The sequence below is a fragment of the Paralichthys olivaceus genome, chromosome 7 (genome assembly GCF_024713975.1).
Source record: "Paralichthys olivaceus isolate ysfri-2021 chromosome 7, ASM2471397v2, whole genome shotgun sequence".
Taxonomy (NCBI): Eukaryota; Metazoa; Chordata; class Actinopteri; order Pleuronectiformes; family Paralichthyidae; genus Paralichthys; species Paralichthys olivaceus.
In genome coordinates, this window is record NC_091099.1 from 25,973,504 (window position 1) to 25,995,616 (window position 22,113).

General features: G+C 38.3%; 3 protein-coding genes across 4 annotated transcripts in view; 1 reads left to right on the forward strand and 2 right to left on the reverse strand.

The window, feature by feature from the left end:
- Positions 1–1,427: 1,427 nt before the first annotated feature.
- LOC109624211 (olfactomedin-like) lies at positions 1,428–4,826 on the reverse strand. The gene is made up of 5 exons (XM_020078744.2): positions 4,635–4,826; positions 4,306–4,464; positions 3,982–4,194; positions 3,749–3,881; positions 1,428–2,505 (listed from the first exon to the last, which is right to left on the reverse strand). Exons 1-5 carry the CDS (start codon positions 4,758–4,760, stop codon positions 1,658–1,660), a joined length of 1,479 nt encoding a protein of 492 aa, XP_019934303.2. The 5' UTR covers positions 4,761–4,826; the 3' UTR covers positions 1,428–1,657.
- Positions 4,827–7,340: 2,514 nt separating this feature from the next.
- On the forward strand, positions 7,341–12,521 carry LOC109624210 (olfactomedin-4-like). The gene is made up of 7 exons (XM_020078743.2): positions 7,341–7,558; positions 7,682–7,804; positions 7,954–8,172; positions 8,531–8,684; positions 9,224–9,451; positions 10,212–10,380; positions 11,576–12,521. The coding sequence occupies exons 1-7, from the start codon at positions 7,505–7,507 to the stop codon at positions 12,009–12,011; spliced, it is 1,383 nt and encodes a 460-aa protein (XP_019934302.1). The 5' UTR covers positions 7,341–7,504; the 3' UTR covers positions 12,012–12,521.
- Positions 12,522–20,075: 7,554 nt separating this feature from the next.
- The window catches only part of LOC138410786 (anoctamin-1-like), a 44,721-nt gene continuing 42,683 nt past the window's right edge, over positions 20,076–22,113 (reverse strand). For both annotated transcript variants that reach the window (XM_069527933.1, XM_069527932.1), the window contains one exon: positions 20,076–21,593. In XM_069527933.1, the coding sequence (XP_069384034.1) occupies positions 21,339–21,593 (255 nt within the window). In that variant the 3' untranslated portion in view covers positions 20,076–21,338. The remainder of the gene's footprint in view (positions 21,594–22,113) is intronic.

The following is a 22,113-nucleotide window of genomic DNA, read 5'->3' on the forward strand; positions in this document are numbered from 1 at the left end:
TACAATATCCCAGTATGTCATTACAGAACATGTAGATCCTCCCCAGTCTGTTTCCCTGTACAGAAACATGAAATCAGTCTAACCACATGCAGTGAAGAGTAGGCCATTAAGTTCTGTCCTGAGCCAGCCGACTGCTGTTTGCCTTCTATAAATCTGCAGGGCAGCAGGTCTGTCATTATGTGAACAGCGCTTTGGGTGTGTCTGAGAGGCAGCCAGCCAGAAACTGGAAACCAGGCCACAGCAGCAGAAGCATCTGTCCTCCTGAAGTCAGCACGAGAGTCCACTGCCTCCTACTGTGCACTAGCAGTACTGCTACAAACTCTTTATGACATTTACTATGTACATTCCATTGTGCGTTCAATGTGGAACCAATTTAAAGTTCCAAAACCTTAAGTTTCAATGACGAAATCAGGAGGTACTAACTAACTCTCCAACAGCACAGGCTTGTGGGTATTTTGGCTTCATTACCAAAAAAAAAATAGAATATTAATTGCCTCAAAGATCAAAAACAGATTAAAATTAAACCATTTAGTAAGATTTGTTGAACTAATGGGCATCAACCAAACAGGAAACTTCATTTTAGGTGTTAACTTTCGCTAATCCAACCATAACCCAAACCAAACATTGAAATCTTGACCTTGAAGGACCAGTGTGTAAGATTTAAATTAAAGGGATCTATTGTCAGAAGTTTAATATAAAATAATCCTAGTGATGTTTTCACTGGTGCGTTTCATCTAAATTGTATGAAATATTGTTTTCTTTACTCTAGAATTATCCCTTTACATTTAAATACTTATATTTAAATCAGGGGTGGGTCCTCTCTGCAGGGGCCGCCATGTTTTTTAACATTAGTCCAAACTGGACAAACGAAACGTCTTTTGAGTTTTTGTGACAACTGAAGTCTATCACAGGATCTTTTTCATGTTTGGAAGAAGAGGGTGCGGTGAGGGGTGTTCAGCTGCAACATGCAACTTTACCACTAGATGTCACTGAATTCTACACACCTTTAAATTAAAATAAAATATTTTACTTTCTTATGGGGGTTGGTTATGGGTCTATAATTAGCTAAAACCCCAAAGTATATGTTTATATAGTATATTGTGCATTGGATAAGTGATAGAATTGTATAATTAGGAACATAGTAGATGTTTATAATTAATAATTAATATAGATAGATAGATAGATAGATAGATAGATAGATAGATAGATAGATAGATAGATTCACTTTATTGAATGCTATTTTCATCACTTGGACTGTCTTATAAGACAGTTTATAATATAACATGCTTTTGCACATTTGTGTTGGTGTTGTCAACTATTACATATGCTGTATATTGCCTTCTGAATTTAGTTCAGAACGATATTCCCACCTCCCCCTACACATGTTTAGTATATGGCCAGAATAAAGAGGCAAATGGAACCACTGCTATTCTTGATGAAATAAATTGCTGTATTTTTTATTTATTTACACCATAATTACTTCTTATAAAGACACATGGAGTATATGAAATGCTTTTAATCTTTTAAACAATTGCAGAAATTGGCTAACCCATGACACAGTTTGAATACTCTCAAATGATATGTTTCAAGCTTTGCTCCTTTCTTGTGTTATAGGAACATGGCTAACATGAGAAAAAGCAAGTACAACTGCATCAGATCAGAAGAGGGCCTGGTAGGCCAGCAGATATCCATCATTGTACATGTAGATCTGCCTGTTGGTGGGGTTGTAGCTCAGACTAGCTACTCCATTAACCACCTTTTCCAATGACAGTTTGAGTGTGTTGTCCTCTCTGCCTGTTGCAGTGTCGAAAGCATAGAAAACCTCTTCATGGTAGGTGTCCACAAAACGAGTGGCATACAGCACGCCGCACGCCATAAAAGCATTACTCACTGCCTTCTTGAAAATCCTTGTTTCCCATGTCTGTGAGACATTGAGTGTTTCACCTTCACTGTCCCAAACTAGCCGGCTCACCACGAGGTTACCATGGTTACCAACGGTGGCATAGATGGCCCATAGTCCTGTCTCATCTGCCTCCACATCCACATCACTGTTGGCACGACAGTCATAGTAACAATAAGGGAACTTGTTGTTAAAACCCACTTCGTTGCCTGGAAGAGTTACCCGATTGACCTTGCTGGTCAGGAGGTCGTAGCGGCAAACATCTATAGAGCGGTAACAATGATAGTACAGCGCTTCACCATATAGGACAGCACTGGGACCCTCAATAGCATTGGCATGGCTGAATGCTGGAGCAAAGGGAAAATCCTTGTGGTTGACAGAGGCCATAAAGTCATCATAGCTTTCATATAAGCGCAGAGTGTTTCCCCAGATGTTGCTGTTGATCAGAGACTGAACCCAATAGCTGTTCTTCTGCTCATCACTGTCCATCTTCGCCTGTTTGCCCCATGAACCAGAGATTAAGCTCTTTCCATTGGGACTGATCTTAGTAGTGACAGGTTCACTGATGTTGGTCATCAGACCTTTAAGGCAGTACCTTTCCCGGCCTGGAAATAGAGAGTGGAGGAGTCTCAAGGTAATGTGAAGTACAGTACAGTATAGACGGACTAAATGTCTCTGTCTTTATGCCTGAGGGTATAGGATTGGTTTCAGAAATTATGATTTACATAATGCATGTATATGCATGGCATCCATAATTTATGTTAAAACTTGGAATTTAATGTTTGACAGGGACCTAATATTAATGATTATGTTATGCATTTCTGGCTTCCACATTAAGAGCACTGTGCTTTACTGCTTTATCTCTGGTATCAAAATTTCTAAACTGAGACCTGAAGTTCTAATTGAAATAAAAATATAGATGAAATTATTTTCGTTATCATACAGAGAATGTGGAAGGTCTTTTTTCTGGATTCTGGCATTCTCACAACACAGTTTAGAGACAAATTCTTAAAAATAGATAAAGATTTTTTCGAAAATAAATTATTGCCCCTGCCTCACTTAAACATATTACATTTTTTACTATTTAATGTTTCTTATTATTCAAATCCAAGTTGAATTGTATTTCATAAAACATTGTCCAAGATGCCAGAATACTCCAAAAACATAGGTTTCTCCCGTATTTAGGTTTTTTGCATGGTCAGTATGTCTTGTAGCTTCTGTAGGGATCTTACAATGTTACACGTTCAATGTTTTTGTTTTGACACAGTTTTTAGGATTTTTTCCCCTTTTGTGTCAACATGTTTTCTGCACAGTTATTGTATCTGTATATGAGATAGAGTAGATACATTTTTATGCTTTTTCAATTAGTTTTGTATTAATTTAGTTTGTTTTGCTTATTGCAATCATGCTACATATGTCATTATATTGACTTGCATTCATTTCTTAGAGACATAACTATTACCTGCCGAGCCCTAACCCCTAAAGATGAAGGTCTTCACAATACACACACACACACTCGTATGTTTGTACTTCTAGAATATAGTATTGAGTACACTCATTAACAATGCATTCCCTTACCCAAACCTTTATTGTAAAAACTAAATGCCTAACCCTTACACTTTCTAATTTAAGGAAAAATTCTACCCACCTAAATATGGATTAATAAGGAACCAAGTCTCAATCCTCAAACAGCCCATTGAAAAAGTGAGTCACAGTTAAAATGTCTTCACAACTTACGATTGATGCTTAAAATGTTTCACACACACACACACACACACACACACACACACACACACACACACACACACACACACACACACACACACACACACACACACACACACTTACCTTTGAAGTCTTGGGGGATTGACTTGCAGGACTCAGCACTGTTCTTCAGGTAGCGCAGTTTCTCTTTGACAGTCTTCATGTTAATGGTGTCTGACATTGTCATCTTGTCTATATCCTTGCGAAATTTACCCACCTACACACACACACACACACACATTTTATATCTTCATGCTGCTTAATGCATTAATGTGCTAGTATTTTTCTCTGCTGTACTATAATGATTAATGCAGTACCTCTTTAGAGAGTTTCTGTGTTAGGTCGTTGTTTAACTTGCTGTGGATGGCACTGACGTCTGACTCCAGCTGGATCAGCTCCTCTCCCAGCATTCGCAAAGACAAGTCAGTGTACAGACCCTGGTAGTGCAAGTGCTGGTACGGCTGCAGCCGAGCTGTTATATTCGTAAGCAGAGCCTGGACCTGAGGGAGACGCTGATGAGACAATCTCACCTGCAAGGAAACACAGAGGGAAACTGAAATTTGACTCTTTCACAAGAAATGCTGATCAGGTAAATTGAAGGGTCTGATAGTTATCAGAATTACAACTGTTATTGATCTTACCTGCTCCTGCAAGTTGTTTAAAGAACCTTCACAGGACAGAACCTGCTGCATCACAGCCTCGTACTTCATAACAGGGAATGACCAAATGTTGGAGTTTACTGCGCACACGCACGAGCCATTTTTCTTCAAACCCCACACACGCTGAGTCTGACTGTCATCCTGCACATTTGAATTTAACATAAAATTATTATTCATACAACATGTAATACCAGATGTTACAGCATTTCCAGTTGACGAACTGCAGAAAAGAGACTGCAACAAAACAAAGAACCAAAAAGTATTTTCCTTTATGGTTAGTTTGTAGGAGTAAGACTCTGAATGAAACTCACAGTAAATGACAGCAGCAGGAGGAGCAGCAGCAGCATCTTTAGAGCTGGAGAAAGGAATTGTGGACGGACAATGACAGAAGCTGTCAGTACTGGAAAGACCAGTCCGCCTTTCTTACTCATACACATCTTTTGCTGACGCAGCCTTGAAACCTCAAATGTAGATGTGAAACTCCAAAAAGTTGAAATTATGGAGTTTCACTATTACCAACAGCCAGGCACGTGCACAGACATTTTTGGGGGCAGGTGCTCAAGCCAAAAAAAGGGCACCCATCGTCAAAAGTATTCATAAAATTAATAAAAAACACAGTAGGATATATTTAACTTATATATTTATTTTTGTGAACTGAATCAACACAGTCTAATCAAATAGGGTAACTCAAATTATCAAATTTAATAAATTAATTAATAAAAGGCAAAAAGTAATCATACAAATATTCTGTCTACCTCCTGTTCTTCTCTTACAGACTCTTGGAACCACTAGAGAGCCTGTGTTTTGTGAACGAAGTGATCTATTTGGATAATATGGTGTTATCAGCTCTTTGATATATGAGGGGGCTTGATTGTTAAGGGCTTTAAATGTGAGGAGCAGGATCTTGAATTATATTCTGAATTTTACAGGGAGCCAATGTAGAGAAGCTAAGACAGGAGTGATATGATCTCTCCTTCTTGTTCCTGTCAGCACTCGTGCTGCAGCATTTTGGACCAACTGGAGATTTTTTACTGATTTCCTGGGACATCCTGATAATAAAGAGTTCCAGTAATCTAGTCTAGAGGTAACGAATGCGTGGACTAGTCTTTCAGCATCCTTCTTAGACAGGATGTTTCTAATTTTGTGAATATTGTGCAGGTGGAAGAAAGCTGTCCTAGAGACTTGTTTTATGTGTTTGTTAAATGACATGTCCTGGTCAAACATAACTCCAAGGTTCCTCACAGTGGAGCTGTAGGCCAAACTGACACCATCCAAGGTAACTATCTGTTCAGACAGTGTTTATCTAAGATGTTTAGGGCCCATTACAACGACCTCAGTTTTTTTATTTAGAAGTAGGAAGTTTTGGGTCATCCACGCCTTGATGTTCTTGAGACATTCCTGAAGTTGAACTAAGTGATTAGATTCATCATGCTTCAGAGAAATGTACAGCTGGGTGTCATCTGTGTAACAATGGTGGTGGACATGGTGCTTTCTCATGATGCCTAAGGGGAGCATATATAAGGTGAGTATCGGTCCAAGGACAGAACCTTGTGGAACTCCATGACTAACTTGCATGTTCATGGAGGGGTCATTGTTGACGTTAACAAATTGAAATCTGTCTGATTTAAATCCTGATTGAAAGTTTTCCAGCAAACCGTTAATATCTAAGTAATCACACAGCTGGTTAGCAACAGCTTTTTCTAGGATTTTGGAAATGAAAGGCAGCTTGGATATGGGTCTGTAATGAGCTAAAACCTCTGGATCAAGTGTAGGCTTTTTGAGCAGAGGTTTAATAACAGCTACAACAGCCTTAAAATCTTGTGGTACGTAGCCGGTTAACAAAGACATATTAATCTGATTTAATATGGAACTGTCAATCAGGGGAAAACTTCCTTAAAAAGTCTAATTGGGACAGAGTCTAATTGACAAGTTGTTGGTTTAGATGATGAACCGAATAAGGTCAGTTCAGGAAGATCAATAGAAGAAAAATGGTTCAAATATAAATCTGGTTCTATGGTTTCAGGACCAGACAATGTATCTGTGCTATTGATGGGGACAAAGTGAATATGATCCATAAAATACAGAACATAAAACACTAGAAAACTTTATGTTCCTGAATCCTGTTACCACATATTCACCATATCTACTGCACAAACATCACATACTGTACATTTGCATGCAATGGTTACTGTTTCCCTTCCTCTTTCCTTCCCATCAACGTTTCTCAACCCTTTGGACAGAGTGGGCACTGACACTGGTATCTGAAGGCAACATTTGTTTCTAATGATGCATCAATTAGTAAAAACTTGTATAAATGTTTATCCATCAATATAAACTAAAATCAATGTGGTTGTCAGATGAATATTCCAGTTATACAGCACACGATAATTCATGTTTAGAAGCACAATGATGCTAATATGTAGAATTTCAAACATTTTAAATAAAGAAAAGTGACAATTGCATGAATGTTGATATATTATTACTGTTGTGTATTTCGTTAACAGGGAAACTAATCCTGACATGCTTTTAGCTGTGTTACAGTCCACCAACAGAAAAATATATCTGGTATGTTCACAAGCTGTCTGCTGTTTGATGCTGGTAAACTTGTGGAATCTTTATCACTTAAAGCAGCCGCGTGATGAATCTGCTGAAGGTGATGGCAATAAAACAAATACCTTAGAGATAATAAAATATGCCATAAAGCTGAAAGGAAAAGCAAAGTTAAGTGATAAATCCCTTTGGTTTAGTCACTATGAGCAATACCCTTCACATTGTCATTTGATCGCCATGATATACAGCTTTCAGTCCATTGTTCTGTTAATAGTTCTGTACTCAGGCAAATAAAATGCTGAATGGATTGTTTTTACATTTTATTTCCGTAAAAAATCGGAATAACTCCTGCGCCACTAATTTTAGTGTTTGCATGTTACTTTCAAAAGGCTTTTCTCTAAATTGTTCAGTATTTCCCTTTATTGGGTAAAAGAAAATTCCCTGCTTTTGCAATCCCCACCAAAATAAGGAAGTGGTCCCATTTTGAAGGAAACATGACACATCTTGCTGTCCCTCACACACACACACACACACACGCACACTTAATTGTTCACAACCTGCTTCTACAGCGAGACAGTAACATCAAAACTGCTCAGGGCCAGTTTCATTAAGTTTTGGTCTTCACTCCACTATGATGTTGTATATCTTTGTGCCACTGTGTGCTCTGTTCACTTTCAGCCAACAGGTAAGAAAACACTATTGATATAGTGATTATTATCATTTTTATTACAACTACACACTGCCCATGTGAAACAGAAATATTTAGGATTTTTTCTTAACATGCCATGTTTAATATTTTGGATTTCAGGTGACTTCAGCAGAAAAATGTGTGTGTGAGTTGACTAATTCTGAGCAGGCATTCCCTCATGACGAACTCAGCGCAGTGGAGGACAATGCATCAGAATGCAACAGTGAGATTACCGCCAGGAAGGTAACTACTACTTGTAAAACCAGACTGTGTATAACAGATCCTCCTTCAGATTCTCAACATTGCATTACACTACTCTTTTTAAGCGTACAGTCATACTAATGGAGCTCTTAGTGATGTCTGATCAAAGGGTCTACCTGTCCTCCCTGAAGACTCTAGAGCTGGACAGTCTGCTGCTGGGTTTGGACCGACGTCTCCCCCAGCTGCTGGAAGACGTGTCGATGCTGGAGAGAGAGGATGACCAAGATCTTTATGGGGTTCTCAGCCTGCAGGTAATAGAGAATGAATTGAAGGACATCAAACAGCTCATGGACAAGCTGAATAGCACCACCATGAGAGACCAGCATCTCACCATTGGCGCCACGAAACAGGTAGATTCACCAACACCTGCTGCTCACCACGGTTATCACTAATGAAGGCAGCATCTGTGTGCTAGTATGCTATTAATGTTAATTTTAAGTCTTATTGCACTGTCCTCACAGCATACATGAACATATGTCATAATGAAATTTTGACTTTTCCGGTCACATTACAGTATGTGAAATGTCAGTGTTTCCTCTGTAGTGAAAAACATGGAAGTAGAGAGAGTTTTTGTCTTTTAACTCATTGTGCTCACTATTAATGTATCAGCCAGTCCAGTTTCTCAGATGATAGGCGATGCTATATTCAAAGTCATTTATATTTGTAGACGGAACATGTTATGACATCTGCTGTGCTGCTATCCCTCAGCTTGAAGAGGCGAAAGCAGAGATGCAAGAGCTGGAAAAGTACGACACTATGCAGGTGGTGAGGAGACAAGAAGCTAACATGCGTTTGAAGAGAGATCTAGACCAGTGCAAGAATGGACATAACCACATCATCCAACCCACTCAGCCCCCACGTAGTAAGTCTCTAAACCACGCTGAAGGCAGTTAGAGACAATATTACAATGTGACAAGTCATATTATTAGTATTTTCAATACATGATAACCAACACCTTTTGTGTGACACAGTGAACTTGTCAAAACTGTAAATGTGAGGTTTCAATCAATCAAATCAAGTTTGAATTCCTTAGTTCGGAGCAGGAGAAGGCACTTGATAAGGTTGATTATGAGGACCTTTTTAAGACTTCACATGCATTTGGGGTGGCTGTGATTTGGGAAGTAGAGCGTGTAGTCCACCAACCAGAGGGTCGGCGGCTCAATGATGAACTGTATGAACGTGTGTGTGAACGACACACTGTATTGCAAAGCACCTATAGTGGTCATCAAGACGAGAAAAACGCTATATAAATACCATTTACCATACTTGTCATGTCAAGGTAGCAGATGGACTATATAGATCATTATGATGGGTGTTGTTCATTATTTTTTTAAATATTTGCAGTTCAGTTGGCACAACATTGGCACAGGGTATTCATCTATTTTCACATTTACCCCTCAGGGAACTGTCCACACGGTGAGTTTGTGAACATCACTGGGCCCAGGGTGTACACAGCAGGAGAGTATCCTGGCTCCTACAAGTATGGCGCTTGGGGTCGGGATCCCCAACCAGAGGTGGGGAAAGAGAACTGGTACTGGCTGGTAATGATGACCGCCAGCAACAGATACTCCAACTATGTCCGTCTGTACTCAAGCCTGAGTTCTATCATTGTTGGGGTTAGCGTCCCAGGTAAAGAATTGTTTTGTCATATCAGCTCACTAGACATTAAAGTCTCACTGATAATAATAACCATGGAAACAACGTCACTATCTCTGTATCTTTTCATTCTTTTTTACAGTTTTTAAATCAAAATGCTAATTCCAGAATATTTGTTGACTGAAAGCTTCAAGTTTAATTAACTTTATTTCTTTATTATAACAGTAATAATACTACCTTTTTTAACTGTACTTTGCTTGACTACTATAACATGATTCCAAAGTCTGCACTTTATAACAGTCCTTTATATAACAGGTATAAGACTTCTATATCCACCTATGACCTGATGACCTCTTCAGTGTAAATTGAAGAAAAAGACCAATCCAAGTTGTTTAAAGCAATGATGCTACTGGAATAAAACTTAAAAAAATATGATTCATGATATACATAGTCTCTTGGAATAAAAATGGAACTCTCCCTCATGGTCTAGTGTTTTAAATCTAATAAATTGTAAAATCAAATTACAAAATTTTAAAATTACATTATTTAAACACATATTGAATTTGTTCCAAAGTTTTGTGAAAGTATCGGTAGGATCAAATTGGGAGATAATAAGCCTTTATAAATTATTCATGTTGAAATGGAATGGTTGGTAACGGACACAAAAGTAATTGTCAAGTAATTATGGGGCTCACTGATTTTGGACAGCGATGGACCTGCCACTAAAAAACTATGGCACATATATTATTGATTACTTTTATGTACTGATAACCCCTCTCTCCCCTTCTTCCAGGGAATGTCCTGATCCACAGCAGTAACCCAACCACCAACACCATCCAGGGTCCAAATGTTGTTCTGTTTAGTGGGGCCTTATACTACAACTGTTATAACCAAGATGCAGTTTGCCGATTCAACCTCACCTCTAAAACCATTACCACTGTAAAACTACCCAAAGGCACCAGGTTCGCTGCTCACCTTTGTCTTTCAGCTCATTCAATGTTCATGTCAATGTTTTATTCATTACAGACCACAAACAATTATAAAAAAATTATTTGTATTCAAGATAAGATTAAAAAAGATATTTATCCAGAAGGAAATTCTTGAAGATTACAGTACAGAACAATACATAGTAGAATAGAATACAGTGGGAAAAAAAGAAAATGAAATGAAGTCTAAATATAAATGAAGATGAAAATTAAAGTGTATACCAGGGAATGAAGCACCAGTGAGAAGAAGAAAAGCAAAGTTACACTTGACAGAGAAAGGAATACTTAACTACAGTAGCAGCGAGTATATTAGTCTATCCATCCAAAAATAAAAAAGTAATTCATTATCCACTCACCACTGTGCCGATGGAAGGGTGGGGAAGTGTTTGAGCCAACAAAACCCTTTTGGAGTTTCAGGGGTAAACTTTGTTGCAGCCAAATCAAATACAATTGAAGTATCTGGTGAAAAAAAGTGTAGACACTTGGTTGACACCACAGAATCAGTATGGTAGCATTTTATGTTTTTGTTTACGTTTGAAGAATTGATCACCAGTTACTTAAATTGTGTTTGATTTGGCCGCAGCAAAGTTCACTTCACCCACCCTTCCATCCACATAGTGGTGAGTAGATAATGAGTGAGTTTTCCTTTATTCTGTGAACTATACCTTTAATATTAGTGTATGCCAAGATTAAGTCTGAGACTACACTAGACTAAGACTAGTTTTAGTGTATTTACAATCACGTATGCTGCATAATTAAAGAGCAAGCAGGTGGGAATTCAAAAGCAAATGATAATGTCACAATGGAAGTAGAAACTTTACAGTGTTTCAATCACTATAAACTATAAACTACACTACTTGTTGTTTTGTAGCAAGGAGTAAGAATTACAGAAAAAAAGTGAAGTGTCCTTAAGCAATATACTGAACCCCAAGCTGACAATGTATGAATGGTGTATGACTGAAAAAGAGCTGTGTATGAGAAGCACTGTATGAACGTGTGCGCGAATGGATGCATGTGACTTGTACCTCGAAGTGTTTTGAGTGGTAAATAAGTCTGGATATAAAGAGGGCCCATTTACCATTTAAAACTCCATACAGTTCATATTTGTATTCACCGTGTGGAGAAGAACAAAAAATATCCCCAATCCATCACTTCTGTCCTGTTTTGTCAGATTTAACTCAAAGGGAAACTTCTGCCACCTTGATGAATGCTACCCGTTCACCGACCTGGACCTGGCAACAGATGAGTCTGGTGTCTGGGTGATCTACACCACGACCCAGGACTATGGAAACCTGGTGCTGACCAAGGTGGAGGACGATGAGAGTCCGACACTTGGCCAAACCTGGAACACCTCGGTCTACAAGCAGGGGGTGACCAATACCTTTATGGCCTGTGGTGTGCTCTATGCAACACGGTACATCAACAAAGAAATGGAAGAGATCTTCTACTCGTTGGACACCGTGACAGGGGAGGAGAAATTCAACCTTGGAATCTTCCTCAAGAAGATGTCCCCCAACATATATTCCCTGAACTATAGCCCTGTGGACCAGATGCTACATGCATACTGTGACTCGTTCATGGTCTCCTATAAGGTTTTGTTTGAATGAATGAATAATACATTTTGCCTACTTCTGCATTTGAATAAGGGATTAAGTAAAAGTTGCCTGTGCCAACCATGTCCCAATAATGTAGATTTGACTAATTACTAAGAGTTTCTACAAATTTGCTTTATGAAGTGTACAATGTATTGTCATGTCCTTACCACTGGATAAAAACAGAAAATGTCAAAGTGGAGTGATACAAATAATGTAGAGAGTAAATCCACTGAAACATTCATGTGAGGTCTTGACCAAACCTACCTGCTGCAACATCAACAGTTCCCAAAATGCTTCTATACGACACCTTTCCTTCCACTGTCAAACATATGAGAACAGTTTACTATTTACACTGTTAGTTCAAATGTAAGTGTGTATTATGTAAAAAAAACTGAGGGACAAATGGATTGGACAAATTAATATTTGTAGCTATTTGCTAATATAATTGCATTTAACATGACTCTCTCCCAATATTTTCTTTTCCAGAAAATGTTTTAATTAAAAGTCCTTTCTGCAAAAGTATTCAACCCTTTCACTGAATTCAACTGCAATTCAACAAGCAACCAAATGAGTTATTGTATTACATTGCTTTCAATCAGAAAGTAGCATACAGCCTGGTAGTGAATAAAGCAAAAAGAGTAATGTTGAGTAATGTTAATATGAGAGGTTGGAGGGTATTTACATTTACAATCATTGCACTGCTTAGTTATTGGAAATCAATAGATGCTGTCTGTCCACTTTTTCACCTTGCTCCCTTTCTGTCCACTCCATCCTTCTCTCCCTCCTTCTCTCTGACTCCATCTACCTCTCTCCCTCTGTGTGCTGTTAACTAAAAGGCATATATAGCTAATCATAATCTAATAAAACAGAATGAATAATTGAACCATATCAATTTAGAGTATGAATTAGCTTGTCGACTATTGCTTTGATAAGGGCAATATAGTAAGATGCAGTCACTTTGACCATACTGCCTGACTCGGGTCCTTTCAAGCAGCACCCCTAAAGCTGAAGTCACCATCCAGCTGTGTCTCTTTTTCCCCCTGTTGCAGCATGGATGACAGGAGGCAGAATTCAGATCAATCATTCGATCTATAGCCCATTTTCACATAAATGACCCAAAAGGCTATTTTGGTGGGGGAATAAATCTCAGAGAGAGCTGCAAGTGAGAGAATTAAGGATGGACAGAAATGCACTAGATGGGCCCGGCACACTTTCAGTTTTCTGGACACAACGTCGACAACCAGCAGTGGAAGGACAATGGATGATATGGAGCCCACATGTTGTCACTGGTGAGATTATGCAGAAATACTACGGACTCCGACATTATTTTTGAAACTACCAACTCAATATTATCATATTTTTGGGACCTCCAACTGATGTAATTGTGTATCATTACCATAGATGTGAATAACAATTATACCATATCTACTTTTATCCTTAGCCGGCAGTTTGAAACATCATTTAAGGCTCTGGCCCCAGGAATGCATTTATGCACAGTTCAAAGAAACATCAATGCCAAAATATAACACAGGCCAGTGAGGCTTGTTAGCAATACATTGCAGACCATGTAAATAAGTGTTTTATTTTGGTCACATGTAATCCAGTGTTTCCAAAATCGAATGGCAGAAAAAAAATCTAAACAAGCCAGTAAATAATGTAATCCAAGACCATGGTTACCTGCCTCTCTTTACATATGACAGATGTCAGAAGCTCTCATAAAGTTCTGAAAAATCCCTGATAATGAAAAGTAGTGACGTTCCTGGCCTAGTTTCAGGCGTCACTGAGCCAAGTTGGGGGAAACAGATACTGTGACATGCAAGTTGACCTCCACCATATCTCCATACCATAAAACTTGATTCCCGCCAGTAAACCAAAAAGAAGGGTTGCTATTCTTACAAAGAGATATTTTTTAACCTGGTCGGTTCATTATGAGCGCTTCTCTTCCCACTCAGTGGGAGCTCACCATGACCAGATATCAGACAAAGGTCATACAACTTTCCACTCTGATCTAAAAACCAGCTAATTTAATTGAATGTCTAAAACAATGAGAGAATTGTGTTTTGTATGATATTATTTTCAGATAATTTGATAAGAATTGTACACCATTTAAAGTCTTAATGCAAGCTAAATTGATTTCCAGGTCTGGTATTCTGATGTTCATCTCACATGCAACCATACATTTACCATATGAAGAGACTGCAATTAGATATATTTTTTGTTCTATTTTCGTTTTTCATAAAGATACATGCTTTATTTATTAATTTTATTTCTTCATAATGTAGAATTAACAATCATCTATCCATGATTCCCTTTATACCACATTTGTCGAATTCACTTTCTTACTTGCATTGTTTATTATTTGGTTTTCCTCACAACACATGTTTGTTGGGTTATTGTGGAGATGCAAAGACTCAATCACCTGTGGTTCCACTTCGATTTTTTTTTACACACTTTAGCAGTTTTTGCTTTAACTTCTTTACACAAGTATTTCTTTTAAGTGTCTCACCTTTAAAATGTACCCATAGACTAACTTTATCTTATCTGTATGTTTAAGTAACTTTAATGTTTGTCATTTTAACTTTTTTAAGCCATAACAACAGCCAGCTGCAAGAATAATGCACCAAATGCAAATTTTTGTTAATCTGTCTAAGTCTCATTCAGACAGCCAAGGAGAGAGCTTGGAGAAGAGGCCTCACTGAAGCTGTAACTATTGGCTGAACTCCCTGCTGAATAACTGTTGTTGTCTCAAGGAGAATCCACCTGGACCTTATGTGAGGTTACCAGCCACTGAACCATGGTCTGTCTTCCAGCCGAGATTGTCCACTCTTTTTGAATTGTAATCTCCAAATTTACCTTCATAGAATCCCTCACTCATTCACTAATAGATTATTTGCCATTTACGTTATCACCGCACAGTCCTATGCTTAACAAATTACATTTCACCATCACCAGAATAATCACCTTTCAATTCCGTTGCTATATTAATTCTATTTGCATATAACATGTCTTCCCTAGTACAATGTTAGTCAATATATTTCATATTTTTGCATCGTGTTGATGTATCTGTGTTTTTTTGGAGTACAGAACTGAAAATATGCTCAGATTATAGTTGGTGCCCCTTTTTAATGTACAAATTCATCACAAGGCTACATAAACTACTCCTCATCTTAATTTTTCAGTAATGAAACGTTTGAGTTTCAAAGCTAAACTAAACAGAGATTTGTGTTAGTGACTCAACTAAATGTGTAAGTATATATTCAACTTCTTGGCTCAAGGAAAAAGTCCTTGTCACAGACATATGTGCTGCTCCTCTTGGTGGTTGAGTCCCTCTCTGGACTGTTTCATTTATATGTCTTTTAAGCCATTTATGTTGTGTGTGATATATACAAAGAATTGTCTTTCCTATGTTATGATCCCATTCATTTAGGTTGAAGCATTGAATGGGATGCATCCAATTAAAGTAACAAGCCTGTTTTGAAACTGTAAGCAATCAAAATTATATATATTTGTGTTAAAATGTAAGTCAAAGTAAAAGGTCTTCAGAAAGGAAGGAGGAGAGGGTGAAGTGACGGGTGTCCAGCTGCAACATGAAATTTCAACACTACATATCACAAAATTCTACACACTGTACTTTTAAAGTACAGGTTTGCTATTCACCAATTTGGCAATTCGCATCTTGTCCAAGGAAACGTGGACATGCAGATGGGGAAGGCTGGGATTAAACTTCTGCCCTCATGGTTGGAGGACAACTGATCTACCCATTGGCCACAGCCGCCAAGTAAAGGTGGTTCAAATTTCACTGCAAACAGTTCTGTTGTGTTGCACGGATTTGGTTGTCTTGTGAGTATTTGCAGCACATTTTTGTGATGCTACATACTGTATGTGTGACCAAATTGATGTAGATATTTTCTCCATTTTCATGTGCTGTGTCTATCAATCACGGACACTTTAATAAGTCTGACCCACAACATTTGTCACGGTTATGGTTTTATTTGGTCATGGTTATGGTGTTTTCTGTCACTGGTATTGTATTCTGTCACGTAATGGTGTATTTTGTCACGGTTATGTATTTTTCTTCATTCCTCTCATGTTCCCTCCTGTGTTCCTCTCATGTTCCCTTCTGCCTTCCTCTGTGCTCCACCCTGTGCTTCTCCTGTGTTGTTCTCTGTGTCCCTCTCCTGTGTTCCCCTCCTTGTCCCTCGCTATGTTTCACCCTGTGCCTCTCCCGTGTTCATCCCTGTCTTGGTTATTGTATTTTGTTCTCGTTGATAAGTTTGTTCAGTGTTTCCTGTTTTATTTTGTAGTCCTTGCTCCCTGTGTGTTTTCATTCTTGTCATGTCCTGTTCATCATCATCTATTCTAGTCATGTTCATGTGTCCCGTCAGCTCTCGTCACGTTTCCCCGTAAGTTGTTTCCTGTCCTTCCTTGTTCCACTCCTGCTTTTGCGTGTGACTTTTGTATCTTGAAGATTTCTTTTGTTACGTTTACCTTTTAAATAAAATACACTTTTTGTTAAACAATATTTAGTTTCTGCATTTTGGTCCTTCCCTTCCCTTTTTTCCTACTACGTTCGTTCCCGCCTCACACCCTCCGGAACCTGACAACATTTAGTGTTGCGTTATTATCTTTATAAAGCCAATGTATTTGTGGTAAGCCATGCATAGTAATCACAATATCCACAGTAAAGTTGCTATATAACATATATTTATTCAGAAACATGGAACTTCCTCTTCATATTTCATTACGCAATTGAGACAGAAAGTACAATTTAAAAATAGTTTGGAACATTTCTAGAAAGTGAAGCAAGTTTTTTTTTCTCCAAAAAATGTCTAGTTACACTAGCAGGCAGTCCATATAATAATATAAATAATAGACAACTAACACAACTCTATAGTTTAAAGCTTGATAATACAGTGTATTACAAAACTAGCAAATTAAGTAATGCTTCCAAAAATGAAACACTGTAAGCATGGAAGTCAGCATGACTATTTTTTTATATTTATGTGCCCCTATTGTGACACTACCAGCATGTAAGGAAACATCTGTTCGGAACAAAATAACTACTGTGATGAGTTGTGAAACTGCTTCTCTCTCCACATTTGTACTCAAATGTATGAAAGTGTACAAGAATCTCTAAATGTTGTTATCTTTGTTAATGTGTAAGAATCATGGTGCTGGGATTTTTGAGTATTGATTCCATGATACATGTCTCCATTAAAAGTATAATTACAAAAGCCCAATTCATGCTTCTGTGTCCAAGCTATGTCATAGACTATGCGTAGACATGTACCCTACGCAGAGCCCTATGCTGCACCCTGACGTGCACCTCCCCAAAAGTGTAACTGAGCATCGAGGCGACGCAGACCGCAAGTGCTGTGATTGGTAGCATACTCGTTGCCATTTTTGAATTGAGTTGAAGGAACTAATACGGACAGCATCTTTTCTTCATTGCAGTTCTTCAAGAAAAACTAATTGCTCTTCAACATCTATCAGCTTCAACCCAATCTGCTTAGTAACACTCACCATTGTTCTGAAGGAAAGTGAGATGCCAGAGAATTTGTAAATAAGCCGACCAGAACCAGGAAGACGCTCATTACCAGCATAGAAACTCTACCACCACTAGCGTCCTGGCAATGTAATTGCAGTGTGACTAATGTGTGTACTGACGGCGTAGCTTTAAAGCAGAAGCATGAATCAGCCTTAATAGTGTCAGTTAAACTGACACTATTAGTTAAAACTAATACAGTATTTTTACGGTATTTAAGCCCCTACTATAGGTGTTTTTAACTGGTTGTGAAATGGTCTTATTTTCATATTGCTGCCTCTTTATGACCTACAACAGCAAATGAGACATTCAGGAAGAATGTCACCTGTGATGTCAGAGCAACAATCTATGACATTCAGGCTGGAAATGCTTATGTTTAGGCAGAGGGATAGGAAACGGAGCAGGGGCAGTGAGCTGGGCTACGCTCTAGGCTAAAGGTTAAATCATACAGACCAATGCTTCTGAGTCTGTTCCTCGCCAACTCCACGTCTCTTACAAGCAAGATAGATGATATCAGAATGAGAATTCTGATTATAAGATGACCTCATCGCTATGCATCCTTCAAACAGCTGTGTAATGGTGTGGTTTTATATTCCAGCCAACTTTAAGCCCCTATACGTTGAGTGACTTGGTATTGTCTCAGGTGGGATGTTCCATGTATGGATTTCTCATAACTGTATACATTTATTTAATACTCAATGGTTATGTTAAATCAGTTCTAATATTGTTAGAAGATGTCTTTAAAGACAAAAGGGTTCATACTCTATGTAACTTTATTGTATAAACATCTTGGTTCGTGTCCTGAACACACTAGATGTGAGTCTTTTTTTTTCAAAAACAAATGCACATGCCGTCCGAACCAAGGTTTTTACAACAGGTGACAGTGGAAACACTACCGCTTCTGTCCACAGAGGCACAAAATCAACCAAAGGTTCCTTGTACGACCTTTAACATTAGTGAGAAGGTGTTAAACTCATCCATACATTATTATCTGTCAAATTGGCTGATGTCAGACCAATTATAACCATCTTCACAAATGTAGGAGTAAAGAGATTTATTAGGTAGTTGATACAGTGCTGTTTTGGTATGGCATTCATGTTTGAAATGAAAATTGGGCAGCACAGTGATTGTCATGTTCTGCCAAATCAGGTTTAAACTGAAATTTCACTTGACATTTTGATAATGTGGCACACTGGAAAGTAGCAAAAAAATCCCACCCAGAAATGACAGAGAAAGACTTTCAATCATGAATCTAATCATTAATCTTGCACACTGCAGTGTAGGGCTACACACATTGTATATAATAGAACTATCTTATAGTTACATTACCTGTTAACAGTGCCTTCCCTGACTTGTTGAAAGGTAGTACACACATCATGCTGTCTACCTGTACCAGTAGCAGTAATGTTAACTTGTCTACAGGAAGATATCTTAAAGGTTCAGTGTGTAGAATTTAGTGACATCTACTGGTGAAGTTGCATGTTGCAGCTGAATACCCCTGACCTCACCCTCCACTTCCAAACAGGAAAGAGAACCTATGGTATCCTTCGGTTGTCATAGAAACTCAAAAGGTGTTTGATTTGTTCAGTCTAGACTAATGTCAAAAACATGGCAGCCTCTGTAGAGAGGACCCGCTCCCGATGTGAATATAAAGTATTTTTATAAAGGGCCCATTCTAAAGAAAACAACAATTCATACTATTTAGATGATCACACATTATTCACTACATCACTAGGATTATATCATATTCAATGCCAATAGATCCTTTTCACCTAAATCTTACACACTGAACCTTTGAGCCTTGTTCTGCCCAGTGACCATATTGTCAAGTTTGTCCTTGATCATTTTCTATCAGATATGAGGCATTTATATCTGAAGACTGTTGTGACAGCAATATCCTCACTGCTGTGTGTAAGATAGTGGTGGGTGACACTGCGGCTGTTTGTCGCCCCCTCTGAATACAGCACAGAAAAAATAATTACTGATGCATTCACTCAATATTCTAGGGGGCTAAATGCATGCAACTTTAATCTTTATTATCCCACTGCAGTAGTAAATGGTAAGTATTTATATAGAGCTTTTCTAGTCTTGATGACCACTCAAAGCGCTAAACAGTAGAGTTTTCCATTCACACAGTGCATCTATTAGCTGCACTTTTTTTTCAATTCAGGGTTCAGCATCTTGCCCAAGGACACTTTGGCATACAGATGGGGAAGCCTGGGATCAAACTGCTGACCTACTGGTTGGAGGACAACCGCTCTACCCCTCAGTCACGCCCACACTGCTATGTTTCAGCTACCACGCTCCAAATGCTAAATTATATTTATATATGAAAATGTAATTTTTCCCAGTATTCAAGGGATGATGTGTCCATAGTCGCACTGACGTCATGTTACTTTCTGAGCCCAGCACAGTGTCCCAATTTACTTTGTCTTTAGGAACACAGTGACTGACTCACAGTGTAAGATATGGATTGCTATTACAAATGGAACTAAGGCGACCACTTACTGTAGAAATATACGGTCACAACATGCAGTGGGTGAACTTTAATCCAGTTATCCTTATCCTTACATAGCTACCAACATAACCATCTGTATAGCATTTTCAAAATAATAACAAATCAGGCTTTAATGTTACATATACATTCGCTTACAGAAACCAGAAAAGTGCTAGCTGGCCTTCAACAATAAAATACAGAACATGGGAAGCTACTCTAATAAGTAATAAAAGTCAGATTTACTTTGAAGAAACACTGTTGATGCTATTTTGCTTTAGTCATTTAAAGATAGCCCAAAACAGATTTCAGGTACAAAGTAGGCAATGCTATCAAGCTGGCAGTTACTTGACAGATGGAAAGTAGTGAAAACATGGCTAAGCCTGTTTATTTGTTCCAGAGGTGTTGGTGACAGTGCAGTGGCTTTTGCAGCTCCAGCGCACCATCACAGCATCATTGTTTTGGATGCTTCCCATGGTGCAGTTCTCTAAACTGCATGAAAAGAATGCCGCTGGCACTGTGGGCCTGTGAGCTTTGTGTCAGGCCTAAGAAAACCTTAAATGTTCAGATATGTTAGGAGTGTAGTGCAAGTCATATTACAGAGAACAGTCAAGTGACAAGTGTACCTGAGATGGAGGCGAAGTATTCTTTTTTCCAGCTCTTGATACTAAATACCCCTTCCCTTTTCTACACTCATTTAACACTCATTTCAACACTCACTCATTTGTCCTTATTAAAGTTCCTCACATAACCGTACCAGTACTCCAAAGAAATGCAGGTCATTAGTAAATGTGTATGTGACTGTAAATGGCTGTTTGTGGCTGTGAGATATATATATATAATATTTTCTAGCATGATGGGAGTAACAACAGACTCGTCCAATAACTTTGATGAAAACAAAAATGATATTCCTTACTGCCCTTCTACGTTAAATTATATATCCACATGCTATGTTGTCTAATACTGTTTAAAATAAAAAATATTTAGTAATAAAAATGATTGCGTACACGTTCAAAGATTCCCGTACACATACACAAAACTGACTACACTTTTAAAGATTGCTGTACACTTTCACAAATGTACATTTACGAAGTAGTTTTCAGTTTGAAAGCTGTGCACACACACTGCAACACATTTGGCCCCATTTTCCACACACATCATCAGCCAGCAGCTCTCCCAGTTGATGGAATGTTCTGAACAAGAACAAATACAAAGTGTTAAGGTTGGCCTGAGCAAGCAGGCTGCTAGCAAGCTTTGACTTGCTAACAAAGACTGTACCAAGAAATCGCTGTTACGAGCATTAGAAACTCTTAGTGTTGTTGTTTTGGAGTCCAGGACGCGGGTGGGCCATTGTGCAGTTGTTGTTGTTGCTCCCACTGCAGTTCTCCTTGCCTCCAGTAGAGGATCTGCTCTCAAGGATATGGATCTTGCCCTGCTCTTCCTTCATGAAGAGGTCTACCAATAGAATCTTCTCCTTGTGGATCTGAAGGCTGATGTCCTTAGGGATGTCTGGAATTAGCCAGTCTACAACGTCATTCATCAGCAGCACGACATTCTGGTGGAGATAAATGCAAGAAAATCAGTTCTTTTGTCTTTGTTTGTGTTTTCTCTAATGAAATATTAAAAACTAATTGTTACAGCTGAAATGTGTAAAGAAAATGCAGAATCTTCAATCCTACACTGTGTATAAAGGAATATATGTCATATATTAAAACATGAAGTTAAAGAAAACATTAAATCACTAAAGCTTGAGTCAAATTTGGATGCAAAATAAATTAGGGAGACTGCAGAGACAACATGATAATGATTATGTTTGACTAAGGCTACATCCACAATAATATGTTTTCACTCTAAAATGAAAACAATCTCCATCCAGTTGAAGGTTTCAGATTTTTCAGAAATAATCTCCACACATACTGTATTAACACACCTGAAAACACTGCAGTTGGTTGCTCAATCTTTCCAATGATGTGGAAGTTTGCATTTGACTTACTGCTACCACACTCACTTTGTATGAAGGGAGCAACACTAGATGGCAGCGTGACATCAGCACAGTGCCAGTAGCCTGATTTTCT

Coding starts and splice junctions, on each gene's coding strand:
- LOC109624211 (XM_020078744.2), bottom strand. CDS start 4,760: ATGTGTATGAGTAAGAAAGGCGGACTGGTCTTTCCAGTACTGACAGCT. Junction 4,465..4,634: donor TCCTGCTGCTGTCATTTACT/GTGAGTTTCATT, acceptor TCAAATGTGCAG/GATGACAGTCAGACTCAGCG. Junction 4,195..4,305: donor TAAACAACTTGCAGGAGCAG/GTAAGATCAATA, acceptor GTTTCCTTGCAG/GTGAGATTGTCTCATCAGCG.
- LOC109624210 (XM_020078743.2), top strand. CDS start 7,505: ATGATGTTGTATATCTTTGTGCCACTGTGTGCTCTGTTCACTTTCAGC. Junction 7,559..7,681: donor TGTTCACTTTCAGCCAACAG/GTAAGAAAACAC, acceptor TTTGGATTTCAG/GTGACTTCAGCAGAAAAATG. Junction 7,805..7,953: donor GTGAGATTACCGCCAGGAAG/GTAACTACTACT, acceptor TCCTCCCTGAAG/ACTCTAGAGCTGGACAGTCT.